Genomic DNA, 19572 nt, shown 5'->3' with positions numbered 1-19572 from the left:
AACGTTTCATTTGTTTTGCCTAATTTTCGTCTTTTAATCATCAGTATCAGTGAAAATTGTAAAGGCTCCTTCCGTTGATAGCGTCATTGAAAAGGTTATTTCTTTTCATGTATAGAATATTCTTTCAAAAATTACATATCAGTCTCCTGAAAACAGATTTGACTCTCTCTGGTATCAAAATATCACAAAATTTAAGAAAAACTTATGAAATTACAAACTTTTTAGCTATAGTTCCGTTCACTGAACTTGTTCTTGAAATCCTTTCAATTCAAAATTAAAATAGTTTATCATCTACAACCTTTGTACCTCAACCTAATTCTGTTATCATCCTGTTTTCCGATAATTGAAGCTCCTCGTTTTGTTCTTCTCCTCAAAGTTCATTTACCTTGTTCTAACCACGCCATACAAACATTGATGTTATCAATTTGAAATCATTTAAGAGTCGTCAAGACAGATAACAAAGTCAGTTGTGCATGCGACAAGCCATGGGAGACGTTTTGAAGTTACTACTTCTATTTTGTATTGTCACTGCGGTAAGTATCAGTTTCTCATGGATCTTCTCAGAAATACTTATGATGCATTAGATGCTTAAGAATAACATAAACTACATTTTTTTTTGTTATCTTTCAAAATCGGTATGTATGGGAAACTTAGAAAGCAACACCAACTATTAACTTTTCAGTTATATTTGAAATTATATTTCTTAATTTACAGGTGGCTGGATCTGCTTTTCCAAGGAAAAATAAATGCCCTGAGGTAAGAAAAACTGTCGTTGAGAGAAAAATTCCAAAATGACGTGTTAAAGGGACAATACAAGTTCAAGAATGCCTGCTTCCAATGCACACCATGCGGAGACTTCATGTATGAACAGTAAGTTTACAATTTCTTCCGTCCTGATTCATTCCTCAACGACATTTGAATTTCTCTGCTGAATTCAACCCGTCTCTAAGTAAAACATTGATGTCAAATTGCTGATAACAGGAAAGTTTTGTCATGCACATATACACTCTTTCTTTAACACAGGTTGGTGTCATATGGTGCCTTGAATATTTTCTGTTATTGTATGCAATGTGATAAAATCTAATAGAAGTTTAGTTTCAAAACAGGAGTAATATCTGTTACTTTTGACGATCATCAGGCTTCTTTATGACTTCTGATTGAATGGAATGGTTGGAGGAACCGAGATGAATCAAATTCTCTCCAGTGAAACAGACAGTTGCGGTTGCTTCAGTTTTATATAGCCTAGTCGATCAGCTAATGTAGAAACAACTTTTAATATCTTTCTGCATCTTCCATTGGAATAGAAATACCGACTTGCTGGTTCAGTTAGCTGTGGCTCACTTACATACTTTTTGAAATTTCTGTTATTCTTGTGTTTCCAAATAACCATCTTCTGATAAGATACAATTGAACCTTAAGTATCCAAACCCATGACACTGGACACCAAAAAAGTTGTGATCATAGCTGATAAAAAGACACTGCATATTTCATCATTTTTGAGCACTAAAATGCATACCTTATCATATGATCAGAAATGTATTTTGTCCATATTTGTATCTCAACTATGTTCCGAAAAAAAACCAATTGATAAAAACACAAACTTCAGAGAGAAATGCTCGAAAACTTCAAACACTGTTTGCGGATGGTGCGGAAAGAAACCAAACTTGGATAACCTCTCACATGAGTAAGTTATCGATCGTTTGGATGAATGTCAAAGATCCCAAATTTACAGAATTCTTGCCTCTTATCAAACCAAATGTCTTATGTCTAGCTTGGAATTCATCGGAATGACCAAACTCAAGGACGAAATGATCAACGTCTTCAATGATGACACTGAGAAATTTTCCAGCAGAGATACCATCATTAATGGAGAAAACTTGGAAGTCATTGATGCTGAGGAGGATCGTTTCAAAATAGCCAAGGAAAGCTTGAACGGTTTTGAAGACAGCGAGGAACAAGAACTTCCGGATCCAACTTATGAGGAAGGAAAAGACTCGGACTCTGCTGAAAATGAGGAATCGAGAAAAGTTGACCCGTCAGTTAAAGTTGTAAAGTTGGATAAGGAGGAAGACTTCGATGACCAAATGGAAGACTTAGAGGAAACCGATGCTGAATACAAGACTAGATTGGAGTACGAACAAGAAAATGAGGATCTTTTTGGTTCACTTTACAGTGATTACTACAAAAAAAAGAGCGCGAGAGAAGAAGATCAGAAAAGAAAAGTAGAATCGGTTTATCCATCGTGGGTGAGAAAATATGATATGTCTCATGAAGTGAGTTGGAATCAAATGCCTTAAAAAATAATCTTTGAATTTCAGGTAGTGGTTAAGGTGTTAAAGGATCTGGGACCAAAACAACCAATTTTGCCTCATCCCCGTCATTCTTTCTCCTCATCGGAAGAATCAAATGAACGTGAAATCAAATGGGACAATTGGGTTGATGATGAAGTTAAAATACTTGGAAAGGTATAATTGAGAATATATTGTTGCGTAAAGAAATTTCATTTTTTTAGAATGTTGAGATTGTTGAAGCCGAAGAGATCAGCTCAGATGACAATGAGAAGTACGATGCCTATGAGAAGAAGCCAATGTACGTTTGGGTATTATAAGAGTATATTGGGCAGTTAACGGGAACTAGGGAAACTTTGAGTCGTTCGAAAAATACTTTGAGATTGTAAAATTTCTCAGAAAAAAAACTCAATTTCGAGCCAACATTATATATATATATATATATTCCGCCAATCTTGAGTTTTAGGTTTTGTATACAAAGTATGACATAATTTTTTTAAATCTGTTTTATCCCATATTTCAAAAAAAATCTTTGCAGGAAACGTTTGACTGATATCGAGAAAAGAGATATTATCAGCCGTTTGACTGAGAAGTTCTCAGCTGACCATGAATTGGAATACCCTGCTCGTCCACCACCACCATTCTTCAGCCCAGTCATGTTTGCTTGTATGGGATTTGTCATTATGTCGTACGTTCTTAAACTGAGAAAGTGCGGTTCTGGATAATTTGTTATTTTAGTTCCTTCATGACTTTTGGTTACATTCAATTGCGTCAAAATAACGTTTTCAACGGAGTTCCAACCGATGCGGAAGACTATCAAAGTATGATTTTCTATTTATGATCATTATAATTGATAAGATCTGATTATTAATCTTTCAGTGATCATCGACGCCAGCAAACGTATCGAGGAGCTTGAGAAGAAGGAAAAGCAAGCCAATCGCCACGTTCATATCAACCCAGTATTCGATGTCTAATTTGAATATGAGTATTCCCTGTTTGTATATGTAACCCTCCCGCATTCACTTAATTTCTGGAATCCCGTGCAATTCAAATACAAATTTCGCTTTTTTTTATTGTAAAATCATTTTCTTTTTTATTAAAATTCATCTTTATCAATAAACTTTTGGGAATTGGGAAATAACAATTGAAACCATGCTTATATCTCCTAAAATAGGAGGAAAAATACAAGGGAGCCAAAAAGATGAAATGGGTGACAACACCGCCTGAGGCCAAGAAACTTAAGTAAAAGAGCGAGAGGACAGGAAAGTGAGAGAGATAGCATAAAAAACCCGAAGCTGCAAGAATGGCTAACATGTTCAAATAAAAAGAACAAGGGACCGTTGGACGGACCTAGGAGGCGGAAGCACGGAAAGAAACATGTAAGGTATGACATATAGAGATTTAATAACGGATATGAAAATTATAAAACAGGTAACACAAAGGATATTGATGGTTTACACATAGTTGGAACTAGACGCTAGACTGGACAGAAGCCGTGCCTCTATGCGGTCTACTATTAATGGAACTGATAGAAATGGTGCTTGTTGGCTGTGCTTGACTGCGTTTAAGTTCGAGTTCTGCATAGTTAACACCCTCGTGAAATGCAGCAACCGTGGCCCGTTTCTTCTGAAGCGATGATAAGAAGGATGAGCAAAAATAGTTAAACTAAAAGAAAAACAAACTGAAATGAATGTAAATTGAAAGCTTTGATTGATGAGAGCATGCACACCAGAGTTAGAGCCTTGAGAATGAAATGAGGGGAGAGAAGCGATTAAACAAGTATAAAGCATCACACATAAACACGGCCATTTTAGTGTGTTAGACGGTAGACATGCGTGGATCGAAAGCCATATAAGCATCGTGAACTGCCTGGTCGTACGCGTTTACCTAAAATGGTTTGATATTGTGATAAGGAACAGTTTTTTGAGGGTACAATAAAATTAGAAGGATATAGTTGTAAATAAAGAGATGTGAGCAGGGAAAATGGAAAATTATCACAATAAAAGGGAGGAAACCGATAGCCTAAATACCTTTGATTACTATGACAATCATTTGTGAGAAGGGAATGAAATTGATTAGCAAAGGGATTCAAGGGGGGGGGGAAGATTTGGAGTTGACTGTCAAACTCAGACGACAGCTTCGCGACTCAAATAGACGCCATAGGCTGGATCGCATACCTCTGTTGGGTGTTGAGCGAACAATCGTGGAGCATCTTGGGTTGGGTCGAAGAATTCTTCCCGAGAGTTTAAGCTGTAATAACTCATGTTGAAAATGGGTTAGTTGATTCAAAACTTACTTGGCTTTTGATTTTGGCTCCTTGTAGTCGGCATGGTCCTTTGTCCCTAAAAGTAACTTTTTGTTGGAACAACCGCCTCGAAGCAACAACTCACGTCTTCTAACACAAACTGCAATGATACAAACGAACACAAGGATCACTCCAGCAGCAGCAAAAATGTAGATCAAAACTGGGGACATCATTCGTCCCACCATCGTACTATCCCCACCCAACAGCGCATCCATAGAAACTGGGATTCTGAAAAACAAACAAACACTAGTTAGTTGCCATTCATTCATTTCTTTTGTATTATCCATTATTACTATTCAGCCATTTTCCCATAAAACACTTTCTTTTAGTCACAAATACTTGACGTCTTCATAACCATAACGAGAACCTCCTTCCTTTGACAGACTTATTGTGTCTATTTGCATATCCCCTTCTTTTAAAAGAAAGCCCCCCTCCTAAAAAGGATAGGTTGACCCCATGTGGGATTTGACCCCTTCATGTCTCTCCCTTTTTTGTACACAATAATGCGACTCTCCTCTTTCTCTCACTTGAATAGGTAAATAGGAATGTGCATTTGGCATAGACCATAGGGCATATCTTATTTGAATAGTAAGGGTCCCTACACATCGTTTGCTCATAAATCTACTCACTGTTTGGATCCAAACTGGTTTTGGAGTTTGAGAGCGATTTGACGGTATTGGTCCTCCTCTCGGACTGGAGAAATTGTTAAGCGAGCAATATAACAGTTTGGAACGGTGTTATTGGTGACAGCAGAATCGAAGTGGAAGTTTTCCCATGTTTGACCAACCTGAAAATATCAGAATATTCAATATCTCAGTTTCTAAAAATTACAATATCCGAATTTTTGTCAAATTAGTATCCAATTTTTTTATTACTTCTAGGTTGAGTTTATACCGGGAATTAGGTTTTGTTTATTCATATGCATATATGCATCGAATTTAGGCCGAAGTCATTAAGTTGAGAAAAGAGAAAAGACGCGCGAGTTATTAGAAAGTGCACTCAATATCCCTTCTTAGTCTTCTTCTTCGTCCCTCTTTTCCTAATTATGAATACCTGAAGGTCGTTTTGATCTATGCTAAACACAATCTCGCGTGGTGGTCGTGGCATTGGTTCGGCACAGTAATGCACAAGAACAGTAGCATCATTTCCTCGTTGTTCAATACTTGGTGGAGCATCAGAGTTGCTTGGGGCTCCGATAACATTGACGTTGAGACTGGAGGTTCCAGGGGTTTCGAGGCTTGGAGAACATTCTGGTTCTCCTTGACTGACTTGGGAGCAAGCGGCACACCAGTATTGTCCAGAATAGGAATAGTTGGAGATTCGGAGAGAGCAGAGTGCAGTTAGTCTGACAATATTAGCAGATCTGCTTCCTTCTGGTGCCATTTCTTGGTATTGTCCCTCTAATCCTTGTGGACAGGCAGCATCCACCACATCTCCATTTTGTTTTCTCATTCTCCAGTAGACAATTGGTCGTGGATTTCCCTCAACTTGACATCCTAAGTTCACTTGTTGATTCATCTCAATTCTGTTGTTAGCCAAGAACGGAGAAGACGATTGCAATTGTTGGAAGTTGTCCTTCAAAAGTTTTGCAGATGCTGAAATGGAAAAGAAGTTTGAGAAAGTCTACGATTCAATTTATTTTCCTACAGTAAGGATCAATTTGAACGGCTTGCGACAGTGGCATGTTTGAGTCGTCGTGAAGACCGTTATTGGCTTGACATTGAATTGATTGCCCGATCATTTCCGTTCCAATCGTAATTTCGGCGCCTGTTCCGCTGTAAATTAATGGATTGCGGATCGATGTTGCCAAACAAGATGCGAAATGCAATTTACCTTGGACTTCCATTTTTCAACCATTGATATTGGGTGGCTGGTGGGTTAGACTTGACATTACATTTGAGAGTCTTTCTTCTTCCGCTCTGTTGGCACAATCCATCAGCACCACGGACGCATTCAACAAAGAATCTGTAAGCATCGAGTATAACCTAACCGCTATGTATAATTAGTTCGTCTATGAATAGGCACAACGATTCTCTCTTTTTTGTAACCAAACGAAATTGCACTAATTATTTACAACGTGACCCTCTTTTGACAGTCCGCGTACTGTGTACAGCCGTTTTTTAATAACCACTTTTCGGCAACATCAAAAACGTGTTTCTCTTCTTTTCTTCTTCAAACTATCTTAAGAATAGTCTCATTTCTCTTACCTATATCCCTGGTTTCCAATCAACACTGGCGATTGTCCGTTTGAATCGACAACATGGGGCTGTCGAAGATATCTCACATCGACAATTGCTGGAGATGAATCGACGGTACCTAAAGAAATGACAGTATTGCATCCATTACGCAATATGGTCCAGGTGCTTCTCGAGAGCACTTCCATTCTTTTTTTTGTCCTCTTACCTCCGTTAAGAGCCGCTTGGCACATGATCGTTGCACCGGTCCAATTAGTGTTCACAGCAATATCCTTGAGTGTGACAGCCTGAAAACGAACCATTGTGGAAATTACCATTATGAGTCAGCTTATGTCCTTTTTATCTAATTTTCTTTTTCCATTCTATTCTTCAGAAAACTCTTTGTGGAAAATGAGTGACATTGAAATGAGATGTGTGCGTGTGGGTTACACCGGCCGAAATTGGACATTAGTACAAAAAAATGTCGGTGTGGGCCGCCACAAAGAAATGACGCGTAAAGTGACATCGAATACATTTGGAAGTGGCGAACTGGACTGAACACTTAGACACATCCGTTACGGTTTCAGGGCAATGAGTCGGAACACTTGCTTCTTTATTTCATTTTGTCTTTTTTTCAGATTTCAAATGAACCCTCACATCTCTAAATATGAACAAAAACTTCTCAACCGTTTCTATTTTCCTAATATTATGTTTGCTGAGAACAATAGGGAGGATGGTACGAACACTCCAACGATAACATTTGAGAGCATGGGAACTAAACTCTTATCAGTGAGGCCTAGCCTCTTTTGGGCAATATATTACGTAATATTCCATGTGACCCCTCATCAGATTATCGCGCTCGATTGCGGTCCGGAGAGAAAGATGCACCATCTGATGGTGAGGGACGATAAAACTGTTAGCAAGTGGTCTTTCCCGACCTTCTCTCCCTCTCAAATTTATTGGAATTTTGTCGAGAATTCTGTCAAGAATTGTTTCACGAATGTTATCAAGACGTCGGCAACATCAAAACTTTGGTTGGCTGTCCCCCGCTTCTATGTGGAAGGTTTTTCTAACTTTCCTTTTTTTCTCTCTGCTTCTTCTTCTCCAAAAAAATGTATTTTGATTAGAGATAGAAAGTGCGTTGATCGGAGGACTAAGTGCCTAAACACGATAATAAACAGTTTCCGTTCCAATTAATCGTTATTATCAAATCAGTGGAAGACATTGCAGAATTAAGTGATCCGTGAAATCTTGACACATATATAGAGTTAACTCATCAAAATTCTCTTCCCGGTCTGTCTGTTCCCCATCAAAACATTCCTTATAGTGTTTGAGCACTCTGAGAAGGAAGCGAAGAAGGAAGCGGAGAAGACGGAGGTTATGAATATACACGCGCATCTCGTTTCTCCGTTACGCAAACATGAACGAAGCCCTCTTTTCGAAACTCCTTCCACTAACCGAATATATGCACCACTATTTAGAACAGACTTTGTCATACACTATCCTCCCATATGTCGAATAAGATACTGGTAGTTGAAATCGAAACTGTGTGTTTAGCGGAAAAGCAACAAAACTACTAACGAGAACAATACGATGGTTTTTAAGACAAAATGTGACCTTCTACATTTTCGATTTAAACGAAAAATTATTGAAAAATTCGAAGCATCTCCATCTAAAAGATATGAATGACCAAACATATTGACAGTGACGAATTGGAAAGATGATCAATCACGTAATGTGTCAAAAGCGGAATTTTCGTCTTTTCCGCTATTTCTATCCATTTATATTTAAAGGCTGAGATTAGTCGGACCACCGTGGTCCGTCAGCCGTCTTAATCCTACTGTGCGTGGCATGAAATGACCAAACAGACATGAGGGTAAGACCTTTGTGTTACATGCACTATGCCGCCGCCACTAGCCTTGACCTTTCCACAGATAGGCTTAATTCTTCTTAATTTCCTACTTCTGCGGAGAGTTACCGGATGTCTCAACTAGGCCTACTTTCATCTTTTTTCTGGCCAAGTGTAAATTAGAGACTTTCTAACGGGTCGTCAACAGCTTAATGATCTGATTTATGAATGTCATGAGTACGGTAGTAAGGGAAAGTGTAAAACAAGATGATGTCAGTGCCTCATTTTTTGAAGATTTACCCCCATTAGTCACTGTAGTGACTTGATCGATTTGAGATGCCAAAGCAAGAGAATAAGAGGAGGAAAGAAGGAAACAAGAATCACACAGATTAGATTATGTCGGATTTTGGCGTGAAGAATAAAGAGGAAAGAGAAAACTGAAGGCCGTGAAATAGAAAGAGAAACATTTGAACGTTATTTTTTATGAAGTGGCTATTGAGAAAATACCCGAATTCCATTGGAATATTGTCACCTTCAGAAATACAAAATACGAAACTACTACAACTCAAGTCGTGGTCAAGTACTTACCGGAAATCCAACACGACGAGTAATGTCTTGAGCTGAGTTGAGGATATTAACCATGTCGGTTATGTTCTTCTCAAGGCAATCGGTGCAAACGAATCGGAGTTGGGATACTGGTGCTTCGGAAACGCAGTAAATTGCTTCCTTGGTGGGTGTTCCGTGCATGGTCCAAACAACTTGATTGAGCTGTTCTGCATTGGAAACTGGGTATGGGGCATCGGTAATTTTGACTTGAGCGACCATGACTTGTGACATCATTTGAGCTAAAAAATTACTGGTTAAGAGATGTGACAGTACTTGATAAATCTCACCTGAGCTCAAGCCGAGCAATGCTAATAGAATAACTATTGGTAATCCCATGATCTAGAAATAAGAAAAACGTTTAGGTGAAAGATTACAAACGTTGCAAACGACTAGGAAGGAAACGATGAAAGTAAAAAGTGTAAGAGTAGGAAATGTAAGAAAATCAAATCAAATCTTCATGCTTTGGTTCGTTCGAAAAAAAAATACAATCGCATGCAAATGCCGAGGGAAAAGAAGAGAGAGAGAGGGACGAATGCGCCTTTGGATAGAGAGAACATACACACAATGAGACGGACTGCTGGCGTGAGGGCGGGGCGAACGGAAAAGGACGAGATAGGGAGGAAAGAATGAGACGTGCCCTTTCTACCTCACCATATACGGACTATTCCGTCGGAAAGGACCACGAACCGAGATAAGAGGCTCAAGCGGAGGAATGAATAGTGGAGAGGGGGCGAACTGTTTGTGGCAGAATGAGCGGGTCTGACGGATGGGTGGACAGGTCATAATTAAACTGATAACAGACGGAGTACGTTAGACCGTGAGGTTCAGAAGTTACTTGATGGTAGAGTTTTAGGTCCATAATGTAAGTGACATTAGCAGACTTTTGGGATCCAACAATTTTAAGAATTTCAAGAATGTTCTGGAATTCAAAAATACGTGTCTCATTTTTCGAATGTCTCAGAATCACAATCATCATCATATGATTTGCTTTCAGTTACGGTATGACCGTTACCTGATAGGAATCTTATTTCTCCCCGTAATGAAATTATAAAGGAAACATTGAATTAGAGAACCGTTCCAATCAAATTCGAGATTTTGAGAACGATAAGACGCGCAAAAATAGCGTAAAATTTATGAGACTGCCACATCAAATTAAAGACAAAGTTGTGTAGTTTAATTCAAAAATTTGAGAAATAGTTATAAGTTTGTTTACCTTAGCAAACATCGTTGTCCTTTTTATATGACCTCATCTCTAAAAAAGTAATTCTACTCATTAGAAAGTAGGTTCCACCGCGTGCGCCGTTTAAGGGCAACCCATGACTGATTCGGAGATCGTTTTTCTGCGTTTTTTTTTCACTGTCTAAATTGAAAAAGGGCAAGTGGTTTGAATAGCAACCGTTCTTCGTTCCCAGACGGTAATTTCAATTCGACAGTAGGTAAACGAAGGTGCACTGTGGCAATTATAAAAGGACCCAAAATAATTATGAGGCGCATCATTGTTTTCATGGGTGGTCGGAGGAAGACAGACATTGGCAACGATATAAAAAAAGGTGAATAGAAAGAGAGATTCGAAAATGATTGGTTTCGAGGTGTCGAATGACCGAAGATGGCATGGGAAGGCCAATCAAACTGAGGATGATGGACGGACGGTTCCGAGAAGTTTGCCGGTGGTGGCTTCTGTCTGCCAATGTGAGTGACTTTGTGTACGAGTACAATTAGTCACAATTATAGCTTTCAGAAAAAAGAGAATAGGGGAAAGAAGACGAGGAAAAGCAGATAGAAAAAGAATGGATGGTTGGCTATGAATAGCCGGAAAATGTGATAATTGTTGGAAGCGGAATTGTCGGACGGCAAGTAAATGTATGCATTATGATGACGCAACGCTAACCGTTGTTTTTGTTGCAATAACTCATAGGTGGAACGATGATGATGTGGTGGGAAGAAAGAAAGAGACCGCTTGACAAAAAAGTCAAACATATCTTTATGAATAATCTGATTGCCGTAAATATTGACGGTGAATTGTAAAAGTGTGCATTCTGTTGGAAAATATACAAAGGTAGCCGAGTTGTAAATTTGTCAAAGCAGCCAGACTGATGATGACTTGGGAACCATGTTTTGAGGACAGTGGTATTGTTGAACGCAGTTCAAACCCGCAATGACTCAAAACTTTATGTTGAAGTTGCAAACGAAAACTTTTAGGTTTCAAATAAAACGATCTCAAACATTTTTTGTCAGTAACTTAAATTCATTTTCTGAAACTTGATGTATAATAATTTCCTAAAGTAAGTTTTCATCTCTTTCCAAAAACACTAAATAATGAATTGAATATCCATGAGAAATGTGACACACCACTCCTACCAAAAACAGTCCCATTAACGGCAATACATCACTATTGTCTAGAGGGAGATGATTATCTTAAGGAAAAAGGTGAGATGTACTGGACAGAAGAAAAAACCAATTCATCATACTCAACACTTCATGGTCATTACTCCAAATTCTTCAGCTCATCTTTTCGTGTCACTCTTTCTTCCAATTCATGAGACCAAACGAGATGTGCGTGAAATTCACACTTGACCATCTAGGGCTGTTGTGTCGTTCAACGTCGAAAAGGCCTATTTTTCGCGCAGAAAGTGTCTGATTCTTACGCCTGATAGTGATCTCGGCGGTCGATTTCATTTGTACGAAATCGGCAATCGGTGAGGGATACGTTGAAGGAGGGATTGAATTCCGGGAGTAATTCGGACGAGGGGAAAATGAGATTTACGACTGACCAGTGGCCGAAAGTGCGTTGCAGACAAGTGGGGCTAGTCCGAACATTTCAGAAAAGGAGGAACATAGTAAAAAAACAAAGGTTTCCGATTTGTGATTACTTACTGAAAGAATAAAAACGGGTTTTCAGAAATTTGAAATTCCGACCGTTTTTTGTCCGTCGTCGTCGTCTTCGTATACGTGTTTCTGTGTCATGTATGTTGTCTAATTCACACCTACAATCGTTCACTCCTTGTTCATACATTGTTCATATAGTGAGAAAGTGGAAGTGCGTGAAGAAAAACTAAGGATTCACACCTAGGCAAATATCCCCATCCGGAAGAGAAGAATAATATTGCAGAGGTGATAAAAGCTGTGCCATTTTTTTTAGTATAATATATTAGGCTGTGCAAATTTCTGTGAAACAATTACTTCCACTTTCAAAATATTTCATTTCATTTTATTTGAATTCCTAAATACAGGTTACAGGAAAAATTGAACTGTTGAAGCCATGGAGAAGAAAAAGAATTGACACCTGAAAATTGTTTTTTTTTCACAAACTGTTTCTGAGAACAGAATCTTTTTCTGAAGGCAAGAAACGATAAATTGTGTTTGCGTTTTCCTTCGATTCTTTCGATGTGGTTGTATCATTTGATGACACAAAACCACCGTCCATGAGTTTTGTTGATTCAATTCCAGAATAAATCGAAAAAACCGGTTTCTGGTGGGAAAATTGAAAACTGAATGAGATGTAAACGCTACACCTGGGAAAACGTTTTCTTTTGGGTTTTAATTTTTTTATTGCAAATCAGAAAATAGAAGAAAAAATGAAAAAGGCTAAAATCACATGAAAACGACAGGATTTGATGAGAAACCATCATAAGGTAGTAAGAGCTTTAAGAATGAAGAAAATTTTAGACCCATCTGAAATTCAACGGTTTGTTTTAAGTTTTAGCATAGAAAGGAACTGAGGTGGCGCGGAGAGAATTAGCATAAAACATGTCTTTAAAAATTGAGGACTAGCAAATTATTTAAATATAGAAATATGCGCGACATGAAAATACCCTTTTTTCTGAAAGTACTGTCAAGGATTGTAATCCTAATTGAATATTAAAAGCTATGTCATGTATCAAATTTGGCAACAATTGAAAACATTTTAAAAATCCTAGGTGCAAATATAAATTGAGCGGTGAGTGATAAGTCAGTGAAAAATCAGTGCATGTGAAAGAGCGAGCTTGGCATTCAACAGATTGCTTACTTAGTAAGTACAAAGAAAACAATTTTAAAAAGAGCTAGAAAATAGGGCAACTATGAAACGGAAGGCAACAAATACGCTGTGATAGAAAGCGAATGAAAAGGCGGCTGTTTGGCAAGGCATTTGGTGGTAAAAACGGAATGGCTGGGACGGACGGAAAAATACAGTAGGGAATTTTAAGATCAGAGGAATGGGTGGGGAAGATGATGAGGTGTTTAGACAATGGCCCATCGAGGGTCATCTTCAGTTTCGGAATCGGACAATGGAATGGAACCTGGTTGGGCTTGAATCACACGAGCACTCGAACCTTCTCGATCAGGAGCCACCACTACGGTACTAGTGGGATACCGACGAGGTGATGCGGATCCACGATAGGACGGATAGATCTGAAAAAGTGAATATTGAACACTTGAATTCACCATGATCAACCTACATCGGGACTTGGCGACGGTATTTCGTAATATTGTGAGCTCCTCGGCGTGTAGTAACTGTGGCTCGATCTCGGTGAGATTAGTGGTGATGTGCTATACATTGGTTGATGTTGTGATGTGGAATGGTGCGAGTGTGGATGGCTAGTGTGATAATCCCGTTGGTACCCGGTTCCTAGACCTAAAACTTTAATTAAATCAAGCGAGTGAAATGCTATGATACCATAGGAATCATTCAGATGCTGGTTATATGATGGTTGGAATGCAGACTCGTAATGTGTAGGCATAGTGGAAATCAGTGGTAATCGACGAGAACGTATGGATGTAGGCATAGGGTCATCGTCTTCACTGACATCTTGGGGTGTGGAATCTAATAGATTTGATATTTGGAAAGATCACCGACTTTGTGATTACCTTGGTATCTTCTGAATTCCCTCTCCCTTCTATAACTTTCAGCAACACTTGAGTCATCCGAATAAATTGGACTCCTTGAGTATTGATTATGGTTCTGGTACATTTTATGGTGTGAATGTTGATGATGTTGAGAATGTTGAGGGACGATTGGTGGTTGATGATCTTGATGGTGATATTGAGGGTCATGAGAAGATCTTGAGTGTTCCATTGTGTTGTAACGATTACGCCTAATTATCGGGTCACGTATCGACATCTGATATTCCGATCTCGAAGATGGTGGTGATTCTAAAATATAACGTTCTATGGAAACAACATGTCCACCTTCCACAACATCGATTAGGTTTCTATTGTTTTCTTATTCTCGGCAAATTAGGAAACCTTCTCACCCGCTCATTCGCAACGCATCGGACATAAAAAGCGGGTCAATCCGATAAGTATCAGAATGGCATTTTTTAGTGGCGGCAAAACTGCGTAGATTGTTATCTCGAGGAATCTTCTACCTCATTCGCCCTCTTTTCTTCCCTCTTTTCTTCCTTACCTGTGCGATATCTGGGTGGATGACCGTATCGTTCAGCAGGACTCGGCGGTGAAGCACGGGCCATGCTCCGATATCGAGGTGAAGATGGCGATCGATTGTCTTGAGCCAGCAAATGCTCTGTCTGAAATGGATTGATTAGAACCAAGTTATGTTAGAATGCAAAGGATAAAATGTCTAGGAACAACTACACAAAATCTCAACTCATTTTTTTGAGTGACTGAGTTTGAGGGATTAGAAAAAAAACATTGAGATCAAAACCATGCAAAAAGTATAAGAGATTGAACATCTGTTTTTGAAAACTTTTGACAAACTTCCTTCTAAAATTTCTGGTTAGTTTTGAATTTAAAATTTCATAACTGTCCCTTTAAAACTAAACATGCTGAAGAAAGAGAAATGAAACAACCAAAAACAAGCAGAAAAGCATGCAGGAAAAGAGAAAAGAATCTACTGATTTCTATAAGCAAATGGCTAAAATCGTGCAAAACTATGGCACTATCAGCATCAAAAAACCAATTATTAAACATTGGGTAAGGTTTAAATAATGCACACAGGTTAAGGAAACTGATCGAAAAAATATCAATATATACGCGCATTATGACAATAGGGTAAGATAAAAATATACTCAAGCTTGGGCTGGGCGTTCGATTTTCTACAAACCTCATCATATCGAGAACCTCTATGGCGACTGTAACCGAAGCGGTGCGAATAGTTCTACAAAGAGGTTTGACGTGGATTAGATAGGGAGAGAATTTGTTAGAACATGTATGTGAATAATCGGTTTTTCTGTTCGTACTCTGTTTTAAAATGTTGGAAATTTTTTAAATAGATAACAGTGGATAGGGTGGCAAAGAGAGAACACATAGCACAGTGTTACCTTTGAATAGGACGACGTGTTTAGAGTTATTACAGAAACGGTATTCAAGACGTTCACTGAAGGAAACCGGACCGAGAGAAGGGACGGTACTCAGAAATAATCACACAGAAAAAAAATTTAGAACATTGAAAAAATGGAACTCTAAAAGGTGACTGTGCACTGTGCAAGATTTCTAAAAGGGACAGAACTGAAATGTTTTGATTTGGTTGAGGACATATCTGAAACGAGAGATTGGTTGGGGCGTTATTCCATACCTGGTGTGGATTGTGATCGGCGGATGTGCCCCGTCGAATTTTCGAGAACATATCCGACAAGCGTCTGCCTGCCGAGTTCATTTTGTCGCTGAAACAACACAATTTTATATTTATGGAACAGATTCGAGCTTGAGTTTTATTAGTTCTATCTGAATATAGTTTTTCTAGCTGATAAGCAGTGTCTTATTTTAAATGTTTGTGCTCATAAATTCACTGCAAAAGGCTTGAAAGGTGTTAAAAGTGCTTACTGTTGCGGATCAACACTCTGATATTGCACAGGTGTGATGTCTCCATCAGCTTTTCCAGACTTGATGGTGTCGACGAAACTGTTGAAGAGTGAGTACGGGCGCTGAATAATTCCAGGCTCTTTATCAAGCTCCATCTGAAGCATTACTTGACCACCGCCACCACTCGACCCTTGTCCTTGTTGTGACGACGACGGTTGTTGCTGTTGCACGGTTATCGGTGCCGCTGACGCATACTGTTGTGGATGTGTGATAATTGGAGTTGTCTCCTCTGGCGGTTGTGGAGTATGAGAGGAATGTTGGGACTCTGCAGCTTTAGCCGCTGCGACCAGTGATCGTAGCCCTCCACCAAACAATCCTTGACCTCCGATCTAAAATTTCAAAGTCAAAACTGCTCTCGTGAAAATGTTGCCACTAGGGTGGTTTGATACATGCCAGTTTTCTCAATCAGGGAAAACAAACGTTTCAAACATGTGCTAGAAAAAAGTTCTAAAAAAGAGAAAGCGAGAAAAAAAACTGTTGTCTAAATGGGAGTTGATGTGAACCTGTGATTCGTTTGAATCTTTCGAGAACCAGTGAAACAGCGCATTTCGTCGTTTGCGTAGAAGCTCGGCGGCACGCTGTCGTTTGACTGCCTCTAGCTAATTTTCACCTCATTTCAAGCTTTGCCTACACTTCAGAGAAAACATCTAATTACACACTATCTAGTATAGAATCAACTTAGAAATTCAATGAAAAGCATCTATTTCACACATAAAATAATAGTTTTTCTTCGAAAGGCTGGTTAATGCCTTATCTTACACTTAAACAAAAATCTGTAAGTGAGCAGGAATTGAAAGCTTGAGTAAATTAACGATGACCTCACATACCTCCGTCCCGCTTTTTCGAGCACGATAGTTTTCCAGAATCAATAATCCGGCGTAGATTTTTCCAACTGTCAGTTTTTGGAAGCACAGTTCTGGAAAATGATATAAATTTTATTCCTGACCACTGAAGTGTTCAATTTATACCATGATTTGGTGGAACAACAAGATCGACCATATTCTTTTTTGCTTTCAAAGGCCAGATTTTCTTGAGAGTCAGTCTCAATTCCTCATCAGCCTCATCCATTTCTTCGACTGGTCTCATTTTGATGCTCAAACTTTCACGAATCAGTGCAAAAAGCGTGGTCGTGAAATGCACTGTTCCATCTTCTGCTACCGGCATATTCATTCGAATCAGATGTTTGTAAGCCAACCGATACGGACATTTCTTTCCAAAACCGACTGGAGGTGCCATAATACGAAGCATCTCATACATTTCAGTATAATGAATTCTACCGCTAAAATATGAAACATATGACACAGAAAGGTTTATAAGGACACTCACGTTGCAGCTGGATCATAATCTGCCCAGACTCTGATGAACTCGTCAAGATGATGGGGACCCAGAATTGAAGAATCTCTAGTGAGGTAGTCAAAGTTATCCATAATAACGGCAACGAATAAATTGAGCATCAAGAATGAAGAGAGAAAGACAAAACTAGTGAAATAGGCATACGATACATTACTTCCACAGGTTTGTCCTTTTTCAAAGTTGATTTCTGCTGATCCAGCTCTTGCACAATCTTTTCCTTGTACTGCGGCCATCATGATATCCTGCCAACCTTCACCAGTAGCACATCGGAACAGTAGGATGACAGCATTGAAGAACGATTGAAAGTTGTTGTGTCTGTTTATTTCAGTTGCAGCATTCAACCAGATGTTTCCGAACACTTGCATTCCAACAATGGCGTAGATGAAGAATAACATTCCAATCAGAAGACATACATATGGCAGAGCTTTGAAGCTTTGAACGAATGTCCAAAGTAGGATTCTGATAGTGTATCCTTGTTGAAGAAGACGGATAAGACGTGCTGCACGGAAAAGTCGGAGGAAACCGAGTGACACAAAGTGACCACCGAATTCAGTAACAAGGGCATCAGTGATAGAACCAACGACGGTGACGAAATCAAAACGATTCCAGCCATCGCGAAAGTAGTTCTGAAAATTGATAGTTAGAAATATCCCCCAAGCCTTCTGACACTAAAACTTACTCTAACACCAAATGCCAAGATCTTCAGAATACTTTCAACGGTGAAAACAGCAGTCAATGCAGTGTTGAATAACCTCAGAATTTCTTCATAAAATAATGGATTGTTGTAGTATTTCATCATGAGAATAAGCGTGTTGCAACAAATCATTGTCATGATAAAGTATTCAAACGGTGGCGATGTTACAAGCCTCCATATCCTATACTTTGTTGAATTCTTATCTTCCGGCATGAATAAGGATCTTGGTCTTGCATTCAATGCAAAATCAATACATTGCTTCTGGTTCTTATCCAAATCTCCTTCACTCAGTTCAGCTTCTCCTTGTTCTTGGAACGTGATGATAATCAAAGCGACGAAAATGTTGACGAAGAAGAATGGGAACACAATGAAAAACATCACATAGAAAAGTGCGACTTCGACTCGAAAAAATGGACTGGGTCCCTGATCTTCGAATGTGGTGTCCATACTGTTTTGACGGATACCAGGCCATCCTTCTCCAGTTGTTACTACGAATAAGGTTAGCATGGCATTGATGGTATTGTCGTAGTTGAATGGTCGAAGTCTCCATTCTCGTTGTTCGACTCTTGGAGGATCATTTTGGTTATCATATACAAAGAATTGCCCGTGACATGTGTTTGCGAATTTCCGATTCTTGTCGGTGCAGAAGAAGAATTTCCCGTTGAAAAGCTGTACGGCGATTACAGCAAAGATGAATTGAAATAGAAAGTAGACTATGAGAATGTTGAATACATTTTTCAATGAGTTAACAACGCAATCGAATACAGCCTGAAAACCAAATTTTCTGGTTGAGAACATTTCATTCTATTTTTCACCTTGAGCTTTGGAATCCTTTTGATAGTTTTGAGTGGACGCAACACTCTCAAAACTCTCAAAGACTTGATTGTATTCAAATTTTTACCAGCACTTCCTTCGGTACCCCTGAAAAAAGAGTTCCTTGATTCGAAAATCTCCTGTCAAATGATAACTCGGAAAAAGCTATCATTCAGCAGGAGAACACACGAAAAATTGTTGTGCAATAATTGGGTATAAAAATGTGAGGCGCTTTAATAAATCAGAGGAGATTTTTTAGTGTTAGTTTGGAGAGATATGGTTGTGGATTATCGATTGATTTGAGAAGATGGGGATGTGGTTTCTTGATTTTTTTAGATCTTTCCGTCGAAAGTGTAATGGGTCATGAAATGTTGGGTATTTGGAGGAAAGGAAAATCTGATGTGTGTGAAAGGCGAAGAATAAAAAACAGAAAAGCAACTATAAAAATTCGATGATTTTTCTCTCAAACTTACGTGTCTGTACTTCTAAAATAAATATAGATTAGAAAAGAAAATATATAAGTTTTAATATTAATGAAATTCGAAATAACTCACGCAAAACCAAAAGCGAAGAGAGCGCATGTCACAACGATTCCGTCAAGAATGTTCCAGAAATCGCGGCAATATGATCCAGGATGGAGTAATATTCCTTGATCGATTAACTAAAATAAAATATAATTTTAGTGTTAAAAC

At 38.7% G+C, this 19572-nt stretch overlaps 2 protein-coding genes across 2 annotated transcripts; one reads left to right on the top strand and one right to left on the bottom strand.

The window, feature by feature from the left end:
- Positions 1-485: 485 nt before the first annotated feature.
- GCK72_023868 (uncharacterized protein) lies at positions 486-3262 on the top strand (the record flags this gene model as incomplete). Its single annotated transcript, XM_003109517.2, has 10 exons — positions 486-533; positions 715-756; positions 806-870; positions 1607-1684; positions 1733-2273; positions 2319-2465; positions 2513-2589; positions 2827-2976; positions 3027-3109; positions 3168-3262. The coding sequence occupies 10 exons, from the start codon at positions 486-488 to the stop codon at positions 3260-3262; spliced, it is 1326 nt and encodes a 441-aa protein (XP_003109565.2).
- An 844-nt stretch (positions 3263-4106) lies between these two features.
- GCK72_023867 (uncharacterized protein) lies at positions 4107-9558 on the bottom strand (the record flags this gene model as incomplete). Its single annotated transcript, XM_053735600.1, has 12 exons — positions 4107-4175; positions 4466-4538; positions 4585-4630; positions 4679-4821; positions 5223-5380; positions 5647-6188; positions 6241-6368; positions 6427-6558; positions 6801-6909; positions 6997-7075; positions 9205-9461; positions 9510-9558. The coding sequence occupies 12 exons, from the start codon at positions 9556-9558 to the stop codon at positions 4107-4109; spliced, it is 1785 nt and encodes a 594-aa protein (XP_053579166.1).
- Positions 9559-19572: the final 10014 nt, after the last annotated feature.

Source organism: Caenorhabditis remanei, chromosome X (assembly GCF_010183535.1).
Source record: "Caenorhabditis remanei strain PX506 chromosome X, whole genome shotgun sequence".
Taxonomy (NCBI): domain Eukaryota; kingdom Metazoa; phylum Nematoda; class Chromadorea; order Rhabditida; family Rhabditidae; genus Caenorhabditis; species Caenorhabditis remanei.
The sequence above is the reverse complement of the archived record's forward strand: the minus strand, read 5'-3'. Positions and strand labels throughout refer to the sequence as shown.